General features: G+C 43.5%; 1 protein-coding gene and 1 pseudogene across 2 annotated transcripts; both read right to left on the bottom strand.

Annotated features, from left to right (window-relative positions):
* Nucleotides 1-351: 351 nt before the first annotated feature.
* LOC129078078 (eukaryotic translation initiation factor 3 subunit C) lies at nt 352-18,231 on the bottom strand. Of its 2 annotated transcripts, none has more exons than XM_054582748.1 (21): nt 18,149-18,231; nt 17,876-18,015; nt 16,429-16,494; nt 16,133-16,322; nt 15,623-15,748; nt 15,385-15,439; nt 15,179-15,282; nt 14,683-14,810; nt 12,913-13,072; nt 12,678-12,781; nt 12,104-12,245; nt 11,787-11,912; nt 11,561-11,654; nt 10,560-10,750; nt 10,097-10,321; nt 3,234-3,597; nt 1,185-1,344; nt 1,037-1,102; nt 867-954; nt 614-776; nt 352-519 (listed from the first exon to the last, which is right to left on the bottom strand). In XM_054582748.1, exons 1-21 carry the CDS (start codon nt 18,227-18,229, stop codon nt 437-439), a joined length of 2,856 nt encoding a protein of 951 aa, XP_054438723.1. In that variant the 5' UTR covers nt 18,230-18,231; the 3' UTR covers nt 352-436. The 2 variants fall into 2 exon arrangements, with proteins under 2 accessions (XP_054438723.1, XP_054438724.1); XM_054582749.1 differs by having other exon boundaries at nt 18,102-18,170.
* Nucleotides 17,033-17,148, bottom strand: LOC129078151 (uncharacterized; annotated as a pseudogene).
* Nucleotides 18,232-18,946: the final 715 nt, after the last annotated feature.

Here is an 18,946-nt window from a genome sequence, read left to right as displayed (position 1 = left end):
TTAGGCAAACTCTCCCTTTTCCCTGCCTGATAAACCACCACCCATCCACTCGCAAGGTCCAACCATCACTACCGCCTCCTCCATTATGTTTTCTCTGATATTTATGCCCCATAGTCAGATTCTGCTCAATATATTCACCACCTTTCCTTCATACTTCTATTATAACTTATCACAATACTATAGTTTTCTGTTAAATGCAAAAGAGCAGGGTCTTTCAAGTTAGAGATATGTACAAATTACCTCTACATCCTTAGCCTTGTGCCCGCCATGTGGCAGAAGCTGAAAAATAAAATCAGCAAATGAATGTGTCAGCACACCTCTGTGGCGACATGAAGACACAAAGGAACTGTAACAACTCCAAATAGAGCTTTAATGACTGGGGTGTGGTTTAGGACTTAAAGGTTGTTGAATGGTCCAGATCACGTGGAAGAAGCGATCAGTAGGCTGTCTGAGACTGCTGCTGACGGTAGGCTCCCCGGCGCAGGTAGCCTTCATTTTTGCGGTAGCCATCTTTCTGGTCTACAGGAGAGAGATGAGAAGAGAAGTGAATGCCAGGGGAGAGGCAGTAAGGGAGCCAGGACTGTGGGAGAACAGAAAGGGAGGAACCACTTGCCTCGGAAGTAGCCACCATAGGTACCCTGCTTGTGGTCAAACACCCGCTCATTGTTTTCCACCAAGCTGCCCAGCTTTTCTGCCAGCTGCAGAGCCAGGTTCTGTTGAGCAGTGGGCTCTGTGCGGTGCATTACCACTGTCTGCGTTGGCTGATCCAAGGAGGCCTGACCAGAGGAAGGGACATGACATAGATCAGACCCCTCTCTCCATGACTCCATGACTCCTCCTGCCCATTTATTACCCCTGACCCTTACCATCAACTCCTCGTTAATGATCATCTTGCTAATGATGGAGTGCACGGTCGGTAGGTCCAGCTCGAACATGTCCGATAGTGTCTCCATGCTGGGGAGAAAGAAGGTAGGGAGCAACTAGGACCCTCGACCACAAAGCTGGGGCCCCTCTGCTTCCTCAGGGTTCATCCTACCTGATGGAGTCATAGACACTGCTGTAAGTGAAGAGGTAGGTCCGCAGTGACTCTTCCTGGATCTTCCTATGGAGAGAAAGAAGAGATCTTCAGGGAAGGAGAGCAACCAGTCTTTCTGTCCAACACATCAGTCTCCCTCTCTGCTCACCTAACCAGCATGGTTCGGACTTTGTCGGCCTCAGGGAAAAGGTCCCACACTTTGCCATTCATTTTCTCATTGATGATAAAACTGTGGCACGTCTTCCAGTCACCCATCTTCATGGCCTTGGAGGCTGCGACCACATGTTCCCTCATTGATTCAGGGGGACCTGAAAGGAAGGGAATGAGGCAGGGCCTAGGAAAACTTGGGACAAGGGTTCCAGCCCCCATGAGCACTGTTCAAGGAGAAGCACAGGATAGGAGAGCCAACAACCAGTCTGCAGACTCTCCCATCTCACCACTAAACAGCCATGTGATTGTACAAGTCCCTTAATATCAAAATAAATTTATTTAGATTTAGACTAAATCAGTCTATGATTTACTTTGGGGAACTAGTGAGCCCCTTGAACATGTTGACAAGCTGCTGTGTGTATCATTATGTACATTTCCCTAGAAAAAGGGTCCACAGTTTTGATCAGATTCTAATAAGGATCTTGACCTAAAAAAACACCCAAATAAACATTTCAACTGGAATTTACCCAACTTCCTTATACCACTTTCATGATTTTTGCCATATAAATATCATCACACTGTTACCAACTTATTTTTCTTTAAAGTGGCTCACTCCTTTTCCTTGATAAATTTAGTCTCACTTTGAATTAACTGCTAAATCATGGGTTTGATATGCTGACCACAGACTTGGACCCCCAAATACACTCCTGAGAAACAAGCCAGGGAGATAGACATAACAAACAAGAGTAGCTGGAACTCAAGGTAGACAATAAAGTAGAAAAGCTCCCAGGCTGGAAAGGGACGGCAGATATAGGGAAACATGAACACAGCAGACCCTACATCAGGGACAAGCTTGAGCATGGATGTGGTGCAGGCCCAAGCAGAAATGTACGAATAGAGCTAAGTATAAGGAAAGGATACAACCCTTTTGTGTAGCTTTCATTTTATAACCTTAAAAAGGGCAAGTAAAGTTAGAGGTTCAAAGAGTACTTCTCTATAAACCAACTAGTAGTAGTGCAGAGCCAAAACAAAAACCGGCATTTGGCTCCGCTGCAGGCAGTAATACAGAATTTGTAAAAACCATGGTGAACCAGACAGGACTAAGAGATGCTGGAAATTTCCAATTACAACAAAGTATCACCACATGAGCCAAACAAAATTTGCCTAAGGGGCACCTGCACTTAAAAACAACCACACACACAACCAGTAGAGAACTAATCTATAAGGGGATGTGGCTGTGAACAGTAAGCCTGGCTCACTTGCCAAGTCCTTCCAGGCACCAACACCACAGGAAGGGCACAATTCAAATTCTTTTCCCAGTGAAATCACAGCTCACTCAATCCCTGGAGTCAATCAGATCTTTCAGAAGTGATCCAAGTGATCTAAGCGATCACTTAGATTCTTGAATGCTAAGGGTCTAGGTGGTTGGCTGAAAAATAATGTGCATGAAGAGGAAGAGGAGGAAAAAGTGTTCGAGAAACATATTAACATATTAACTGTGTTAAAGTTGGGTAAGTCACTTCAGTTTTCTGAATCAGGAAAAAGAGGGTAATGATAGTACCTACATCACAGGGTTATTACCAATAAAGAGTAAATAATTATGTACAAAACACTTAAAACAGTACCAGGCAGAAGTACTATAAACTTATATTAAACACCACTAGAATCAGGTCATGAGAATTTAATTTACTGACTAAGGAGACTGAACTTTATCCTGTAGTCAGGGAAGAAATTCTAAAGGTGCTGGGAGTTGTATGACATCATAAATTTGGTAGAGAGATAATAAGGACAGGTACAGACTAAAATGGAGAATAACAGGAAGCAGAAGCTTAATGTGTAAGCTAGGACAATGTATCCTATGGTGAGAGACTACGGAAACTATTTAAAGTAAAAAGGATGGCTTCAGAGTCTCCATGAAGATGTCATGAAATCAAATGGAATCACCTTGTGGGAAAATTATTTCCTTTAGCTTCTCTTAATCCTTTGGTTAAAAGTAATCAAGGGACAAACAAGTGAAGTTTGTTCCACTACAAAGCCTCACACTCACCCAGCAAGGGCTGCCGCTCGCCCACCCGCAGCTGGTGATGGAACTGTTTGCTGATCATGCGTCGGCGGGCATCACTCTCATGGGCAGCCATGTAGGGGATCTCCAGGAGCATGGCAGACACCAGATACACACACTCCAGCAGCTCCAGGTTGATGTGCAGGTGGAAGGGCACCTGCCGGCGCCGCTCTACCTTCTCCTGCTCCTGGTTGCGCTCCTGTAGGCTGCGTAGCAACAGACCCTGACCCAGAAGCTCCTTGGCCCGGCCGCTTGACTGGATGTCCAGCAGAGCATTGTGAGCATCCTTGGTTAGGCCTTGGCGGAAGGCACAGATGCCCAGCTGCACCATGGTGCGGTTGTACAGGATCTGGGAGGAAAGCACAATGCACTCAGAAGTGACAGCCACAAGGCAGTTGTTCATTCATTCAACACATATATAAATACTCAACAAATGATACACTGATGTGCTAAGCACTTGGCTTATAGGCTGTGACAGACAATAAAATAATCAAGTCTCTGTTCCTTCATGGAGCTTACATTCTAGAGATGGGGTGTGGAACAGAAAGTAACCATAATATACAGGCAGTGACTAATGCTAAGGAAAAAATAAAGCCAAGGAGGGAATAAAGGTAGCTTGTATGGTGGTGACAGGGGTGGGAACTCAAAATTTTATACAGGCTAATTAGGGAAGGCCTCATTTTGAGGGGAATGTTTAAATACAGATCTAATTAAAAAAAGAGAGCAAATTATGTAGATAGTTGGGAGAAGAACAGCACTGCAGATAAAAGGGAAAGCAAATACAAAGGTCCTGTGCAAGAACTGTGCCAAGTGTATCTGAGGAGAAAGGAACAAACGCAAACTAGATAGGGCTGGTAAAAGTTGTGGTCATAAACTGGGGAATGGGCAAAGCACATAGTTGTGGAAGCTATGTTAAGGAGTTTAAGATGGAAAACCATGGGAAGATTTTAAGCAAACAAATGATACAGTTTGGCTTACTTGGACGTGGTTACTCTGGCTACTATATTGAGAACAGCTTGAAAGGACACAAGGGCAGAAACAGAGAGAGACCCAGATGATGGTGGCTTAGACCAGAGGGTAGCACTGAAGGTGGTAAGCGGTCAGATCTAGATTTTGAATAGAAACATCTGGGAAAGCAGATGTAGTATGTGAGAGAAAACAGGATGCAAGGATGACTCCAAGGTTTCTGGCCTAGGCAACTGAAAAGATGGACATGCCACTAATTAAGAAAGGAAAGACTGTAGCAATACAGTTTGTAGGCAACACAGTATTGATAACACAACAATAATATAGAGGTCAGTATCAGTCATAAACATAGGTGCAAAGAGCCTTAATAAAATTAGCAAACAGAAACCAGTAACATATAAAAGAGATTATATCATGACCAAGTAGGACATATTTCAGGAATGAAAGGCTGATATAAAAATATAAAATCATGGTTATTCACCATATGAACAGAGAACGAAGGAGAAATTAACTGTGTGTCATTTCAAGAGATGCAGAGAAAGCTTTTGTCGAAATTCAGTATTTTGACAAAAATTCTCAGCCATCTAGGATCAGAAGAGCTTGAGATCAATTGATCAACTAGATTAATCTGAGAAAGGGTATTTACTAAAATACTACAGCTAACATTATACTTAATAGTGAAATGTTGACTGCTTCTCTGTTAAGAATGGGAACAAAGCAAGATGTCTGCTCTCATTATTTCTATTCAGCTCTGCATTGGAGATGAGTCGTTTAACACAGCAAGAAAGAACTGCTTTAGTGATAAAAATGTCTCTATGGTACATTTACACAATGGAATACTACTCAGCTATAAAAAAAGAATAAAATTTTACCCTTTTTGACAGCATGGCTGGACCTGGAGAACATTATGCTAAGTGAAATCAGCCAGTCAGAAAAAGACAAATACTGTATGATTTCATTCATATATGGAATCTCGTGAATAAACTGAACTAACAAGTGAAATAGAGGTGGACTTATAGAGACCAGGTGGACAGCTCTGTGGGGGGCCTGGAGGGATCAAGCAAAAATGAAAAAGAACTCATGAACAGAAACAAGTGTGTTGATTGTCAGGGGGTGGGGGGGCAAGGGGGTGGAGGGTGGGAGAAGGAGGTAGGTGAAGGTGAAGTGAGTATAAGGGAGATAAATGATAAATGGGAAAAATACAATAAAAGTTAAACTATTTAAAAAAACCTGTCTCACCCTGGCGGGTGTGGCTCGGTGGATGGAGTCCCAGCCTGTGAATCAAGGCGTCACCGGCTGGGCTGGTTGGATTCCCAGTCAGGGCATGTGCCTGGGTTGTGAGCCAGGTCCCCAGTGGAGGGCGCCCAAGAGGCAACCACACACTGATGTTTCTCTCCCTCTCTTTCTCCCTCCCTTCCACTCGTCCAAAAATAAGTAAAAACTTTATAAAACCCCACAAACCTGTCTCTATATGCAGATACTTTTGTCAACAACAGACCACATATGCAACCACAGATGTACCAGAGCCTAGGTGTGTAGTAGATTACACCATCTAGGTTTGTGTAAGCACACTCTAGGATATTCTCACAGCCATGAAATCACCTAATAATGCATTTCTCAGTATGCATTCCCCTCGTTAAGCAGCGCATGACTGTACTAGAGCTAAGTGAATTTAACAAAATAGTAGGATACAAAAATTACCTTTATTTTTACATAATGGCAGTTAATAATTCAAAAATGAATTTTTTAAAAATTGCATTTACAATAACATCAAGTATCACATAATATTCAGGGATAATTTTTTAAAAGATGTATAATACCTCCAACATTGCAGAAAGAAACTGAAGAAATTAAATGAAGAGATAACATGTAAGAAATTCCCCCAAAGTTGATTTACAGATTTGATTAAAAACCCCGGGTGTTTTTGCAGAAACTGACAAGCTGACTCTAAAATTTATGTAAAAATGCAAAGATCACAGAATACCCAAAGCACTCCTGAAAAAAAAAGTTGGCACACTCATAATCCCTGACTTTGAGACTTTCTCTAAAGGCAGAGCAATTAAAAGTGTTAGATTGGCATAAAGATAGACAAAAACACGAATGAATGGAACAGAATAAAGAGCCCAGAAATACACTCACACTTTTAGGGTCATGTAGTTTTCCACAAATGCCCCAAAGCAATACAATGGGGATAGGATATCTTTGATCCTGACTTCACACCACATGTAAAAATCACAGATCTAAAGGTGAAAGCTAAAACCATAATGACTTCCAAAAAAATAGAAAAAGAGTATCTTATGAATTGCAAGTAGGCAAAAGTTTCTTTAGCTAGGGACCCAGAAAATAACCATAAATGAAAAAACTGATAAATCAGATTATACCAAAATGAATGGTTTAGAAAAGGAAGAGGTAAAGCACAGAATGGAAGAAAATATTTGGGCAACCTTTATCTGACAAAGGATTGGCATCCAGGATAAAGAATTCCTACAGCTCATTAATAAAAAGATGAACAATCCAATCATTAAAAACAACAGGCAAATGTTGACCAGACATTTCACAAAAGATACATAAAGGGCACATCAACAGGAATAATCAGTTCCAATAGTTATCAGGGAAACACAACCTAACACCATGAGACTCCATTACACAACTACCAATATGGCTAAAATTAAAAAAGACCTACAACACCAAACATCAACAAAAAACACTCAGACGTTAATAGTAGGAGTGTAAAATGGTATATAACCACTTCAATTTCTTATAAATAACTAAATATACACCTACACTATGATGCAGAAATTCCCCTCTTTAAGTATTTTATTTACCCAAAAGAAAACGTATCGACACAAAGGCTTCTACATAAATGTTCGCAGTATCTTCATTAATAATAGCCTCAAACTGGAAATAGACCAGCTACCTATCAAGAGAAAAATATATCAGGATTTTGTGATAAATTCATATAATGGAAACAAAGTAGGAAGAATCACACTACCTGTTATCAAACTATACCACAAGGCAACAGTAATCGTAACAGCATGGTACTGGCATAAATCCAGATATACAATCAATGGAACAGAATAGAGAGACCAGAAATAAATCCACGCCTGTATGGTCAATTAATATTTGACCAAGGAGGCAAGAACGTAGAGTAGTGTGAAAGAGTCTATTCAATAAATGGTGTTGAGAAAATTGGACACATACATGGAAAAAAAAAACTAGACCACCTTTATAACTCAAGGTGGCTCTCTCTACGGAACGCGCCCACACCTTTTCCCACCTACTCTCCTAGGCGCCTTTTCTTTGCCTCTCCTAGGCTCCAAGGCCTCCCCTACCCTCCCCCACCCCCTCACCCCTGCACTTTTTTGCCTCTGTAACTTGTTTCCTGAGCCCATTTCTTCTACAGTTCACTTCTTCTACCTTTGTGATTTTCTAAATAAACTTTCTCTTATAATTTGAAAAAGAAAAGGATAAATTCAAAATGGATTAAAGACTTAAATGTATGACTCAAAACCATAAAACTCCTAGAGGAAAACATAGGCCATAAAATCTTGGACATTTCTCTTAGTATTTTTTCTGATGTATCTCCTCGGTCAAAGGAAATGAAAGAAAAAAATAAATAAATGGGACTATATCAGACTAAAAAGTTTTTGCATAGCAAAGGAAACCATCAACAAAATGAAAAGATAACTCATTGAGAACATATTTGCCAGTGATGCATCTGATACGGGACTGATACCCAAAATTTATAAAGAACTCATACAACTCAATACCAAAACAGTAACAAAAAAAATGAGAAAACAAAAACAAAAAACCCCAAACAATCCAATAAAAAAATTGGGCAAAGGACCTGAATAGACACTTCTCCAAAGATGACATACAAATGGCCAGCAGACATATATGAAAAGATGCTCAAATGTTACATTAATCATCGGAGAGAAGCATATTAAAACCACAGTGAGATATCACCTCACTGCGCAGAGGCAACCTATCAATGTACCTATTGCATCATCCATGTTTTTCTACCCCTTTCCTGTCAGAATGGCTATCACCAGTAAGTGAACAAAGTGTTGGCTGGAGAGGATGTGGAGAAAAGGAACCCTTGTGCACCATTTTTGGGAATGCAGATGGGTGCAGCCACTGTGGAAAGCAGTGTGGAGATACCTCAAAACATTAGAAATGGATCTGCCTTATGACCCAGTGATTCCACTTCTGGAACTATCTGAAGAAACCCAAAACATTACTTCAAAAGAATATATAACTCCCCATGTTCATTGCAGTGTTATTTATAATAGCTAAGCTATGGAAACAACCAAACTGCCCATCAATAGATGAGCAGATAAAAATGCTGTGATATTGCCCTGGCTGGTATGCCCAGACTCAGTGGGTTGAGCACCAGCCTGTGAACCAAAAGGTTGCCAGTTCAATTCCCAGTCAGGGCACATGCCTGGGTTGCAGGCCAGGTCCCCATTTGGGGGCTTGTGAGAAGCAACCAGCTGATACTTCTCTCCCTCTCTTTCTCCCTCCCTTACCCTCTTCTCTCTAAAAATTAAATAAAATCTAAAAAAAAAAAAAAAAAAAAAAAAAAGGCTGTGATCCATTTATACATGGATTATCAATGCAGTATTACTTGGCCATAAAAAAGAACAAGGCCCAGGCCTGGTGGCCCAGTTGGTTGGAGTGTACACCAGAAAGGTTGCAGGTTTGATCCCCAGTCAGGGTGCACACAGGAGGCAACCAATCAATGTCTGCCTGTTTCTCTCCCCTTTCTCCTCTCTTTAAAATCAATGAACACATCCTCAGGTAAGGCTTTAAAAAAAAAAGAAAATCTTACCATTTGCACATGGATGAACCCAGGGAGTATTATGCTAAGTGAAGTCAGTCAGTCAGAGAAAGACAAATACCATATAATTTCACTAATACGTCAGATTGGCAGATACAAACAGTCACGGGGATGTAAAGTACAGCATAGGGAATGTAGTCAATAGTGCTATAATAGCTCTATGTGGTGCCAGGTAGGTACTTTAGATATCAGGGGGAACACTTCGTATATGATTGTCTAACCACTACGCTGTATATCTGAAACTAATCGAAAATAACTCAACATAAATTGCAATTGAAAAAAAATTCATATAAAAAAGAACAAATGAGAGTGTTATTTATAAACCCCCACCAGACACACCAGAGAGTTTCACCAAATGTTCTACATTTGAATAGTAATTATTTCAAAATACATTTAAAATCACAGCTTTAATATTCCTCCTTTATGGAAATGTCCTCATAGTACAGCCACACATAAAATTAGTTATTTCACTGTTATGCCCCAACTCACACTACATTTGAGTCCCTGTCTTCCCAATTAGTTTGACAACTTTTCAACATGATCTCTTAATGTCCCAAAGGAGAAGTATATTAGGTATAATAAATATTAGTGGAACCCAAATCTCTATCCCAGAGGACTCTAATGCTGTTGAAACAGTACAATGAAATGTCAACAAGGCTGGTGTGGCGCAGTGGACTGAGAGCAGGCCTGCACACCAAAAAGCTGCTGGCTTACTTCCCCAGAGAGGGCACATGGCTGCGTTGCAGCCTACATCCCCCACTTGGGGGCGTGCGGAGAGGCAACCTATCAATGTACCTATTGCATCATCCATGTTCTTCTACCCCTTTCTCCCTCCCTTCCTCTCTCTAAAAATAAGTAAAATCTTTAAAAAAAAAAAGTTCAGAGTGCTGGCACCTGGGAAGGACCAAGTGTCTCCTTATATCTGAAATAGCCAGACAAGTGCTAATTTGGTTGATCCACTTTGCCCCAATAGAGGACAGAGAGGGACCTGGCCTGGTCTTCCCTTTACCACCAAAGCCAGAGCACCTCCTTCTCATCCTACCTGTACTGGAGGGTCTGCATGCTGAATGTTGTCTTGTAGGTGGCTCATAAGCATGAGGTCTCGGGCCTGGTACCAGCGGGAGTGCAGGGCATGATGGTAGATATGGCAGAGGATGGCACATGTGCGGATCCGGTCTGTGCGGTCTTTGGCATAGATGTACTTGCAAAGTCTCTCCATCAGCACAGCTGAGTCCTCGCCCTCATTTTCTGCTTGATCTTGATCGGACTGGGGAGGCAGGGGTTTGGTGAGGGGGAGGGGGAGGATACAGCAAAGACAATGGCTCTAAATGGCTTAGGCATTTGTAACCAAGGACGAGACTCCACCCAACTTGTCCACCCGGACTAGCTCCCAGAGCATCCTACCTCCCTGCTCCTCCTCCGGAAGTCCCCAGGGAATGACAAATTTGCCATCAACTCCTGACGGACATATCCCTCTCCCCAGCGACATTTGGCCAAGCACTCACCTTTGAGGAGCCCTCTGGGAGGGTAAGCTGCCGCTGATGGGCTTTGTAATCAAACTTGTAGTAGGTGTGGAGAATGCGCCTCAGGTAGACACGACAGATCTCCTCGGTGGTGCCCTTCTCCTCTAGGTAGCGCTGCACACGCTCAATGATGGCACACACCTGTGCCTCATCCTTCAGGTGCTCCACATACTCTGCAGGGAGAGCAGCCCTCCTCTCAGCTCAGCCACGCACCCAGGCCTTCCCAGTCATCTGTCCCTGATCAATCCAGTTACCTCTGTTTTCTGCATCCATCAGAGAAGTGCCCTGCAAAAACCATCCTGTCCTGGTACACACCAAACTCACTTTCTGTCCTTCCTATTAGGCGTCCTCTTCTGCTAATTCCTCAATTGATGAATTCCCCCTCCTCCTCATTATGATCTCACCTCAAAGGCCCATACCTAAGGGTGCTCCTTCAACCATTATCTAAAGCAGCTACTCCTCCAATCACTCTCTATCACAGGTCCCGATTTAAATTTCTAGTTCACACTTCACATTACCTACAACTGCCTCATTTGTTGGTTGAACTGCCTTTCTCTGGCACCAAATGTAAGAGTCCTTGAGCATGAGGGCCTCTAGCTGCCTTATTCACCGCTACACCCTTGATTTGGTGAGCGCATGTGGGCATTCACATTTTAGTGAGGAAATGTCCAGTATTTTCCCCATCCCATGCCCCTGATCCAAGCTAAACAAGCTAAGTGGACAGAGGCCAGACTCTGATGATTCTCGAAGTGTAGTTCCCAGACCAACAGCACCATCTAGAAACGTGTTAGAAATGCACATTCTTGGGATCCATGTAGCCCTACTGAGTCAGAACCTACAGGAGCGGGATCCAGTATCTTAGGCCCTCCAGAGTCCTCCAGAGTGAGTGCTGGGATAAAGGACTGGCTTCTTGTTTAGTATAACCCTTGATTTTACTCCTTGCATTTTTCCTCTCACTGACGCCCATGCTTGCTCAGGCTCACCTTGGGAGTGAGGATCAGTATTTTGCATTATTTTGGTAAATTCTTCATCCATTCGTTCCACCAGAGTTAGGATACAGCCACGGACACGCAGTGGCTAAAAAGGAAAAGGAGGAGTAAATAAATTAGCCCCTATCTCAGCCCCAAACTTCAAACCTTCTGTTTCCTCTGAGCTTTCCCAAAGCAGAAAACATACACCTCTCCAATTAGCCTGTGAACTCCTCTTTACCTGGTCAACATTATGCAGGTTCTCACTCTCTTCCAGAATGTTCTCTCCAACAAAGATGTTGGGGTTTGCAAACAGGATGTCCATCAGCTCATTGATGCAGTCCAGGCACTTCTGCCACATCTCGGGCTGCCATGAGATCAGACAGCAGTCAGAGGTGTGCAGGTGGAATGAGCAGATGCCTCCCAGGAGACCCTTCACCAGAAACCCCCAGGGCCTTCAACTACTAAGACTGGTTTCACAGCCCTTGAGTTTTAAGCAAGACACCTTCTCCTGACCCACCAGCTCAGACCTGGAATGCTCCTTTTTGTTGCCCTCACCTTCATGTATGTGGCCAGGTTGGGGTTGTAGTCATAGAGAGAGGCGATGATATTGAACTTGATCTTGATGATGACACCCTCTCCAAGGTTGTTTTCAGAAGCAATCTGAACCAGCAGCTGTAGCAGCTCAATCTGGGCTGCACTGCAGGGGTACAGAACAGGCTGAAGCATCGAAGACAAGCCAAGAGTCTCATCCTGTCATATAATACGCTTCCTTTGGACAAGTAAGGGAACCCCATTTCTAAAACCTCTCGTACAGTTGCTTTTCCTTTATAAACTTCAAGAAGAGCACTGATGCTAACAATCTGTCACTCTCTTTAGTCACTAAATCACTAAAGAAGGTGAGCATTATTCCCATGGGAAAACCATCCTAAAAGGTTAAGTGATTGGCTTAAAGTCAAAGGCAGAGTAAACAGCAGAAAATGGACCAGTACGCTCCTTGTATGCCATTCCTTCTACTGAGCCACACATACATCTTCCCAAAACAGCACTATTTGTCCATCAATCTCTACTCTTTGTCTTAGAGAAAGAGCTTTCACCCTATAACCGCACAATCTAGACCCATGTATCTTACCGATCAGTTCCCTTCTTGCCTCGTGCCTGTAGGATCTCATTCAGTTTCTTGATGACAACAGCATGGGTGATCTCAGTTCCCTTGGCAAACATTTTTGGTTTCTCCTAAGCAACACATATCCTGTCATTTGCAAGCCAACAGGAACCATTCTTGCCACAACTTTTCTCCCAACCCAACCGTGCCTATACGCTCTCCTAAACTGCCCACCAATTCATTTTAATTCCAAAATTCTCACCTTAACAAGGGGCACTCCACCTCGGACCCTTTCCCATTCCCCGCCTTCGTTGTCTTCCTCCTCTTCATCCAGGCGCTTCGATTTCCTATCGTGCTTCTTCTTGGCTTTGTCCTCCCGTTTCTTCTCAGCGGCCTTCTTGTCCTCCTCTGTGGCTGGGGCCCTGCCAGGAAACATGGGAGAAGATGAAAGACCAGCCACCACCCCCACCTCGGAGGCTTCTTCCTTCCATGAACTTCCTTTCTTCTGCCGAGCCCTGCATCTAAGTCACTCTCTACAAGAATGACCTTAAGTCAGCCATAACCCAAATAACGACCATTAAGCACTGATTTTGCCAGATTACTTACCAAGGTCTGTCGCCATATTACACCAAGAAACTCTTAGGAATGGAACAGCATGACCTGGTCTAATAAGGCAGAGGTAACCAGGCCCCTGCAGACACAGAAATAGCCTGTCACATTGTTCCACAGCTAACCTGTAAGGTTTTCTAGAGAATCTGTAAGAAACATAGTTGTTTTTTGACGCTAACTGCCCTGTCCAGACTGACCCTCTTTTTGCACTTTTTCTTTTTACTGATGTTAAGTCAATTAGTAGGTGGCTGGTAAAAAAAGCTTTCCTAAGTTCTACGAGTCCTTCTAGCATATTAGTGAACTTGAAGAAGGGACTGTGGGAACTCTGAATTTATAGCTGGTTGGTCAGAAGTACAGGTGCCAAATTCGGGACCTGCAATGGGTGTCTGAGGTGGGGGCAAGTCTTTCAGGACTGAGCCTTTAACTTGTGGGGTTCTGCACTAACTCTGGGTAGGTGGTATCAGAGCTGAATTGAATTGTTTAGCACACCTAGTTGGTATTCAGAGAGCCGGAGGAACTGGTTGGTGAGAGAAAAAAACCCACACCAGAAGTGTTCTGAGAAACAAAACAAACAAATATGCAATGTTTACCAGACTTGACCACAGTGTTCCCACACAGTGAAAAAAACCTTCTCAACAAAATGCCCATGTCTGGACCCCTCTAGTGTCAGGGAATTCCCTACCTCCTGAAGCAGCATAACCCCAACTTTTAAAAAGCAGGAAAGCAACAACAACAAAAAAAAGCAGCACTAGTCCTGTCTACTAAAAGAACAGTGTTTACCAGAATTTCCTATTTAACAAATGTGACACAGGGGCAGGTACCACCTTGACCTCAAAGGAGCAGAGACCTGAGAAGATTAAGCAACTTACCCAAAGTTGTATAGCTACTAAAAGACTAACAGCTAGGACCAGAATCCAAATCAAAATCCTTTCCAATTCTGTGACTGTCCCAGCATAATTCAAGAAGGCTTACTATAAACTAAGAAGTTCCCTGGAATAGTAACAAGAGTAACAACCATCACTGCATGTCAGAACTCACCACACGTCAGTCCTGGGCTAAGCTGCTCCCATACATCACTTCCACGTATTCTTACAGCTATCTTTGGAGGCAGGGTCAAGTACCACTTCATTTTACAGGTGAGGAAACTAGAGGCTGAAAAGGTTTAATAGCTTGTCCAGTATTGCACAGCTAACTGGAGCCAAAGTGTGATTTACACTCAGCTCACATGCAGTGAATAATGTCACAGTTAAACATTCTGACTCTGGAGCCTTCAAATCCTATCCTTAGGACACACTAGCTTTGTGAGCTTAGCCAAATAATACGCTTGACCCTGAAAGGACTCCACAGAAGCAGCAACAACCTTCAAGATGATTAAAGGTATCCTACCCTTTCCACTGTAGCAAGGTACCATGACTTCTCTTACTTTTTAAGAAATCTTGAGGCCAGCACGGTCTGTTTCCCTTCTTCCTCCTCTGAGTCTGAGCCAGAAGATGTTGAACCTGTGTCCCATTCTTCATCTTCTTCTGAATCTTCTGAGTCCTCGTCTTCATCCTCGGGGTGGGGAGGGAGGGAGGATCAGCAGGAAGAAGGTGGAAAGACTGACTAGTCTCTCTGTTCCCCCTAACACGTTTCAGGGATTTACAGGAGCAGAACAAGAGTAGTTATTCATGGAATCGGGATATTAAGCGCTGGACTGGACCAAGACCAGAGAGAAGAAGTGATGACTTGCCCCAGAACCTAGCTCTCCAGATTCTAGGTCACTCAAGTGTTCTAATCCAAGAGGAAGCCTGTTCTCAAATTAGACTCTGCCAAACCCAGCCTCTCCTAACTCTATGGTTCTGTGAGTCTTTTCTCCTCCCCAGGTGCCCAAGATGGCCCAGGGGAGGCAACTCACCCCTCGGTGTAACCCTGGCTCTTACCTCCATCTTTTTGAGGAACTTGCGACTCTCCCCAGAAGGAGTTTCTGATTTTTTCTTCAAGAAAGCTGCAGCACTGACTCCATCCTCATCCCCATCTGAAGAGCCTGGTGGGAAGAGCAAGGCTGAAAAACAACCAAGACACCAGGCCAAGGGAACCACTAACTTTAGACTTCCTAACCATTTACAATAAGGATATCCTCTCTTACCTTCTGAATCCTCCTCATTCTTCTCAGCATCTTCATCTGCAGACTGCTCAGGGTTCTTGAAAGAGGGACATTAGAGAGTAATTAAGGATGCCTGCCGATCACTCCCCTATCCTACCCCTGCACCCAAGAAGTTTGTCATGATTCCTTCTCCAGTCATATCTCCCATTTGCAAATGTTTTGTCTCAGTCACGAGGTCACTGTCCCCACAGTTCGAAAAGTCTGCCTCTAGCATCCCCACCTGCTTATAATTTGTAATATGGGATTCAAAATCTCGGTTATATTTTCGGATCTTCTGGCGAAGGGTACTCAAGGCCTTGGCATTGTTCTTATTCATCTTCTTCTTTCCTTCCTTATCTTCCCATAGCTAAAGGAAAGAAGAGAGATGAAAGGAAGGATAGGAATCTGAGACTAAGTAGTATTTCCTAACTTCAGGTTTCACCACCATTTTCAGGTCTTGTTATCTGTGTACCGCCTGTACTACTTATTAATTACCTGTTATTGTTTAAAGATCCTTTACGTATCACCACTAAAAGTACAAAACCACAGATGAAATGTAATATAAAAATAAATACAATTAAAGTTCTTGGCTAAAAAAGGTCCCTCTTCTTGCTTATCCCCTTGTGCTCTGGGAAACACTGAATGTAAGACAAACAACCCAGAGGAGACACGATCCCTGGAAGTGGGTTAGAAGCAGGCCTCAGGCCCACCATTCCCTTCTGGATCCCTCCCTTACCCACAGGAGTCACACCTCGTTAAGATAGTCCTCCAGATCAGCCAGGATGCGGATATAGAAACGTGGAACACCTTCCTTGTCCACAATGCTTTTAGCCTTTCCATATGCCTTTCCCAGGAGCTCAAACTCTTCCAGGCACTTGGTGACGTCCCGAATCTTCATGGCATTACGGATGGTCCGGATAAGATTGGTCAACTCCTCAAACCTGGGTTGGGAGCCCAACAGCATATTGAACAGACCCACTATCAACAACCATAACACTTGCCACTGCTCCAGAGACTTCCCATCACTCAGGCTCCCCATGGCCTCACCTCTTGTCTTTGGCGCTTCGAACCACTCTCTTGGTATCTTCTTCATCTTCACTCAGCAACAATGGCCTGAAGGAAAAGAGACCATTAACCTCCCTTTCTAGTTCCAATCTTTCCACATGATGCCTATTTTTCTTTTCAGATGGGGCAGGTAAAACTGAGTAACTCAAGCCATTCGTACCACACTCTTCCTCTGATCCTTCCTCTTCATAGCCTCATTATAAAATATACAACTCAATCTTTTAAGCTTACTTCAATTAAGGCCTTTCGTAAAATGTTGTAGCATATACAAAGATCTCCATCCTCTCAAAAGTAAACAAAAGTGTTTGTTTACTATGTCACAAAACTAATGCAAAAACAGTCACTAAAAAGTCCTGAAAGGTGAGAAATGGGGTACTCTGGCTAGAATGAATGGGAAAGTGTTCAAGAAGGTGGAACCTCCTAGAAAACAATGTGTCCCAGAGTGTAAGAAGCCAAGGACCAAAAAAAAAAAAAAAAAAAAAAAAGACAGTGGCTTTAACACCTCCACTGCCAGTATTTTTCTTTAATAATGAGAAACCAACCACAGACAGCATTCAGCTGTTAATGGCTCTCTTCTTTCTACTGTATTAATTTTCCCAATTGTTTCCTCTTCTTTCCCATGTCATCTCTTGCACAGGGGCTGCATTGCTAATCTTCTCTGTACTGTTCTAATTTTAGTGTATATGCTGCTGAAGTAAGCATATCAATTATTTTCTATTTTACGGCAAGTGATGTTGGTTTTCCACTTATGGCAGTGCTATGAAATCATGTTCATGTGGGTATATAGGTATACGTATATATTTAAGCAGCGGACAAGCGTATGGCAAAAATGATGCTGCCACATATATGACAGAGGTCTGAGAGACAACATTCCACTGTTTCAAAAGGTGAAAAGAATTTTAATTTGCAGAGCGAGGATGGGTGTTTTAAGTGGAGATAAACATCAGGAATAAAACTGATGTTTAAAAACCTGCCCGCAGAGCCAGGTGGCTCGGCTTCGGAGCCACATCAAGGAGAACCCAGATATCAAGCGAGCACTTTGGGCGCGGGATTTTTTGGTGGTATGAATAACTATGACTTTTGGCGTCCGATGCCGAGGGGAGGAGGGGAGGCTGGAGTTGTACAAAGGCTGTAGACAAGGAGGCCAGTTAGGAAGCTGACGCAACAGACCCAGCCAGTGGGAAACCTCTGGGACTCAAACAGTTGTATCCGGTCGGTGGACAACAACAGTCCAGAGCACCCTACGCGTGAAGGCTGTCCCTCCAACACCGTTCCAGTCCCTTAAACTCTCAACACCCTCAGAACCCGCTTTCACCCCCTCCTTGAGAACCACACTGCCGCCCCAACTCTATTCGCCCCATCCCCTTCCCAAGGCCGCAGAACCCCGCACTCCGCGAGTGGTCACCACGACGCAGGCCCTCCAACTCACTGTTTGCCGTAGTTACCCCCGACAGGTTTGGTGACGAGCTCTTCCCCGGACAGGGACGACTCAGACTCGCTGTCCGAACCAGTGGTGAAAAACCGCGACATGGCGACGGCGTTGAGGAGCTGAGACGGACACGGCCGGATCTGCGGGAGAACTAGGGTAACGCACCACGAAAAGAAGGCTGAGCCGCCACCCCCCAAACGTCACCCATCACTGTCCCCTCACGTACCCGGACCTAGGCCCTCCTACTCGAAACACGCGGCCGAAGATACGTACCAGCTGAACCTGCGAGTAACACCGCCAAACAGCGGAAACGCTGAAAGGAAAGGCGGCGGAATTTAACGTCACTTCCGGCATTGACAGAGTATGCTGGTCAACTACAGCTCCCAGCGGCCTTCGTGCCGTGCGAGGGACCAGGGCTGGCTAGATGTAACCTTTTAGGGCAGGACGGTGCCTCCAGATTCCTGGATCCGAAGGCACCTAGTCCTCATCTTTTATTAGTCACAGATATCGAATCTCACCCCTTATGTGCAGAATAACAAGCTCGGGGCCAAGGGTTTACTTTTTTAAAGGGTGCACGTGATGCTGATGAGCTGCTAAGGTTTGGAATCAGGCTTACAGCGGACTTTGCGTCAGTCAGACTTTGGATTCAAATCCCAGTTCGGTCACTTGTTAGTGTGTGAGTTTAGGCAAATTTGCTAACCTTTCTATGCTTCAGTCTATACAAGCTATAAAATGACAATAATAGCACCGACTTCATAGGGTATTATGAGAATTAAATGACTTAATATATGTGAAGAATTTAGGATAGTGCCTTGCACAAAATAAACGTGTAGTAAATAATTAGCTAGTATTCATTCAATATTTCACAAATATTTGTTTATTGAGCATTTAGTTTGAACCAGCAGTGTCCTATATGCTGGACAGGGCAGTAAACAAAACAGAAAAGTCCCCTAATTGCTCAAGGAATTTATATTAGTTAACTGGCATCAATTAACAAGTGAACAAATAGAAAATTTCAGATTGTAATAAGCACCATGAAGATATTAAAGTGACTGGTTAGACAGGAAGACT

Source organism: Pteronotus mesoamericanus, unplaced genomic scaffold, assembly GCF_021234165.1.
Source record: "Pteronotus mesoamericanus isolate MK-2021 breed Mesoamerican mustached bat unplaced genomic scaffold, CSHL_Meso_final contig_72, whole genome shotgun sequence".
Classification (NCBI taxonomy): Eukaryota; Metazoa; Chordata; class Mammalia; order Chiroptera; family Mormoopidae; genus Pteronotus; species Pteronotus mesoamericanus.
The sequence above is the reverse complement of the archived record's forward strand: the minus strand, read 5'-3'. Positions and strand labels throughout refer to the sequence as shown.

Bases quoted from the DNA above. Each gene is read 5' to 3' on its own strand.
- LOC129078078 (XM_054582748.1), bottom strand. From the start codon at position 18,229: ATGCCGGAAGTGACGTTAAATTCCGCCGCCTTTCCTTTCAGCGTTTCC. The intron at 13,073-14,682 runs GTAAGAGAAGTC...GTTTCCTGGCAG, and splicing joins GCCTCAAGATTTCTTAAAAA to GGCCCCAGCCACAGAGGAGG. The intron at 3,598-10,096 runs GTAGGATGAGAA...CTTTCCTCCCAG, and splicing joins ATGCAGACCCTCCAGTACAG to ATCCTGTACAACCGCACCAT.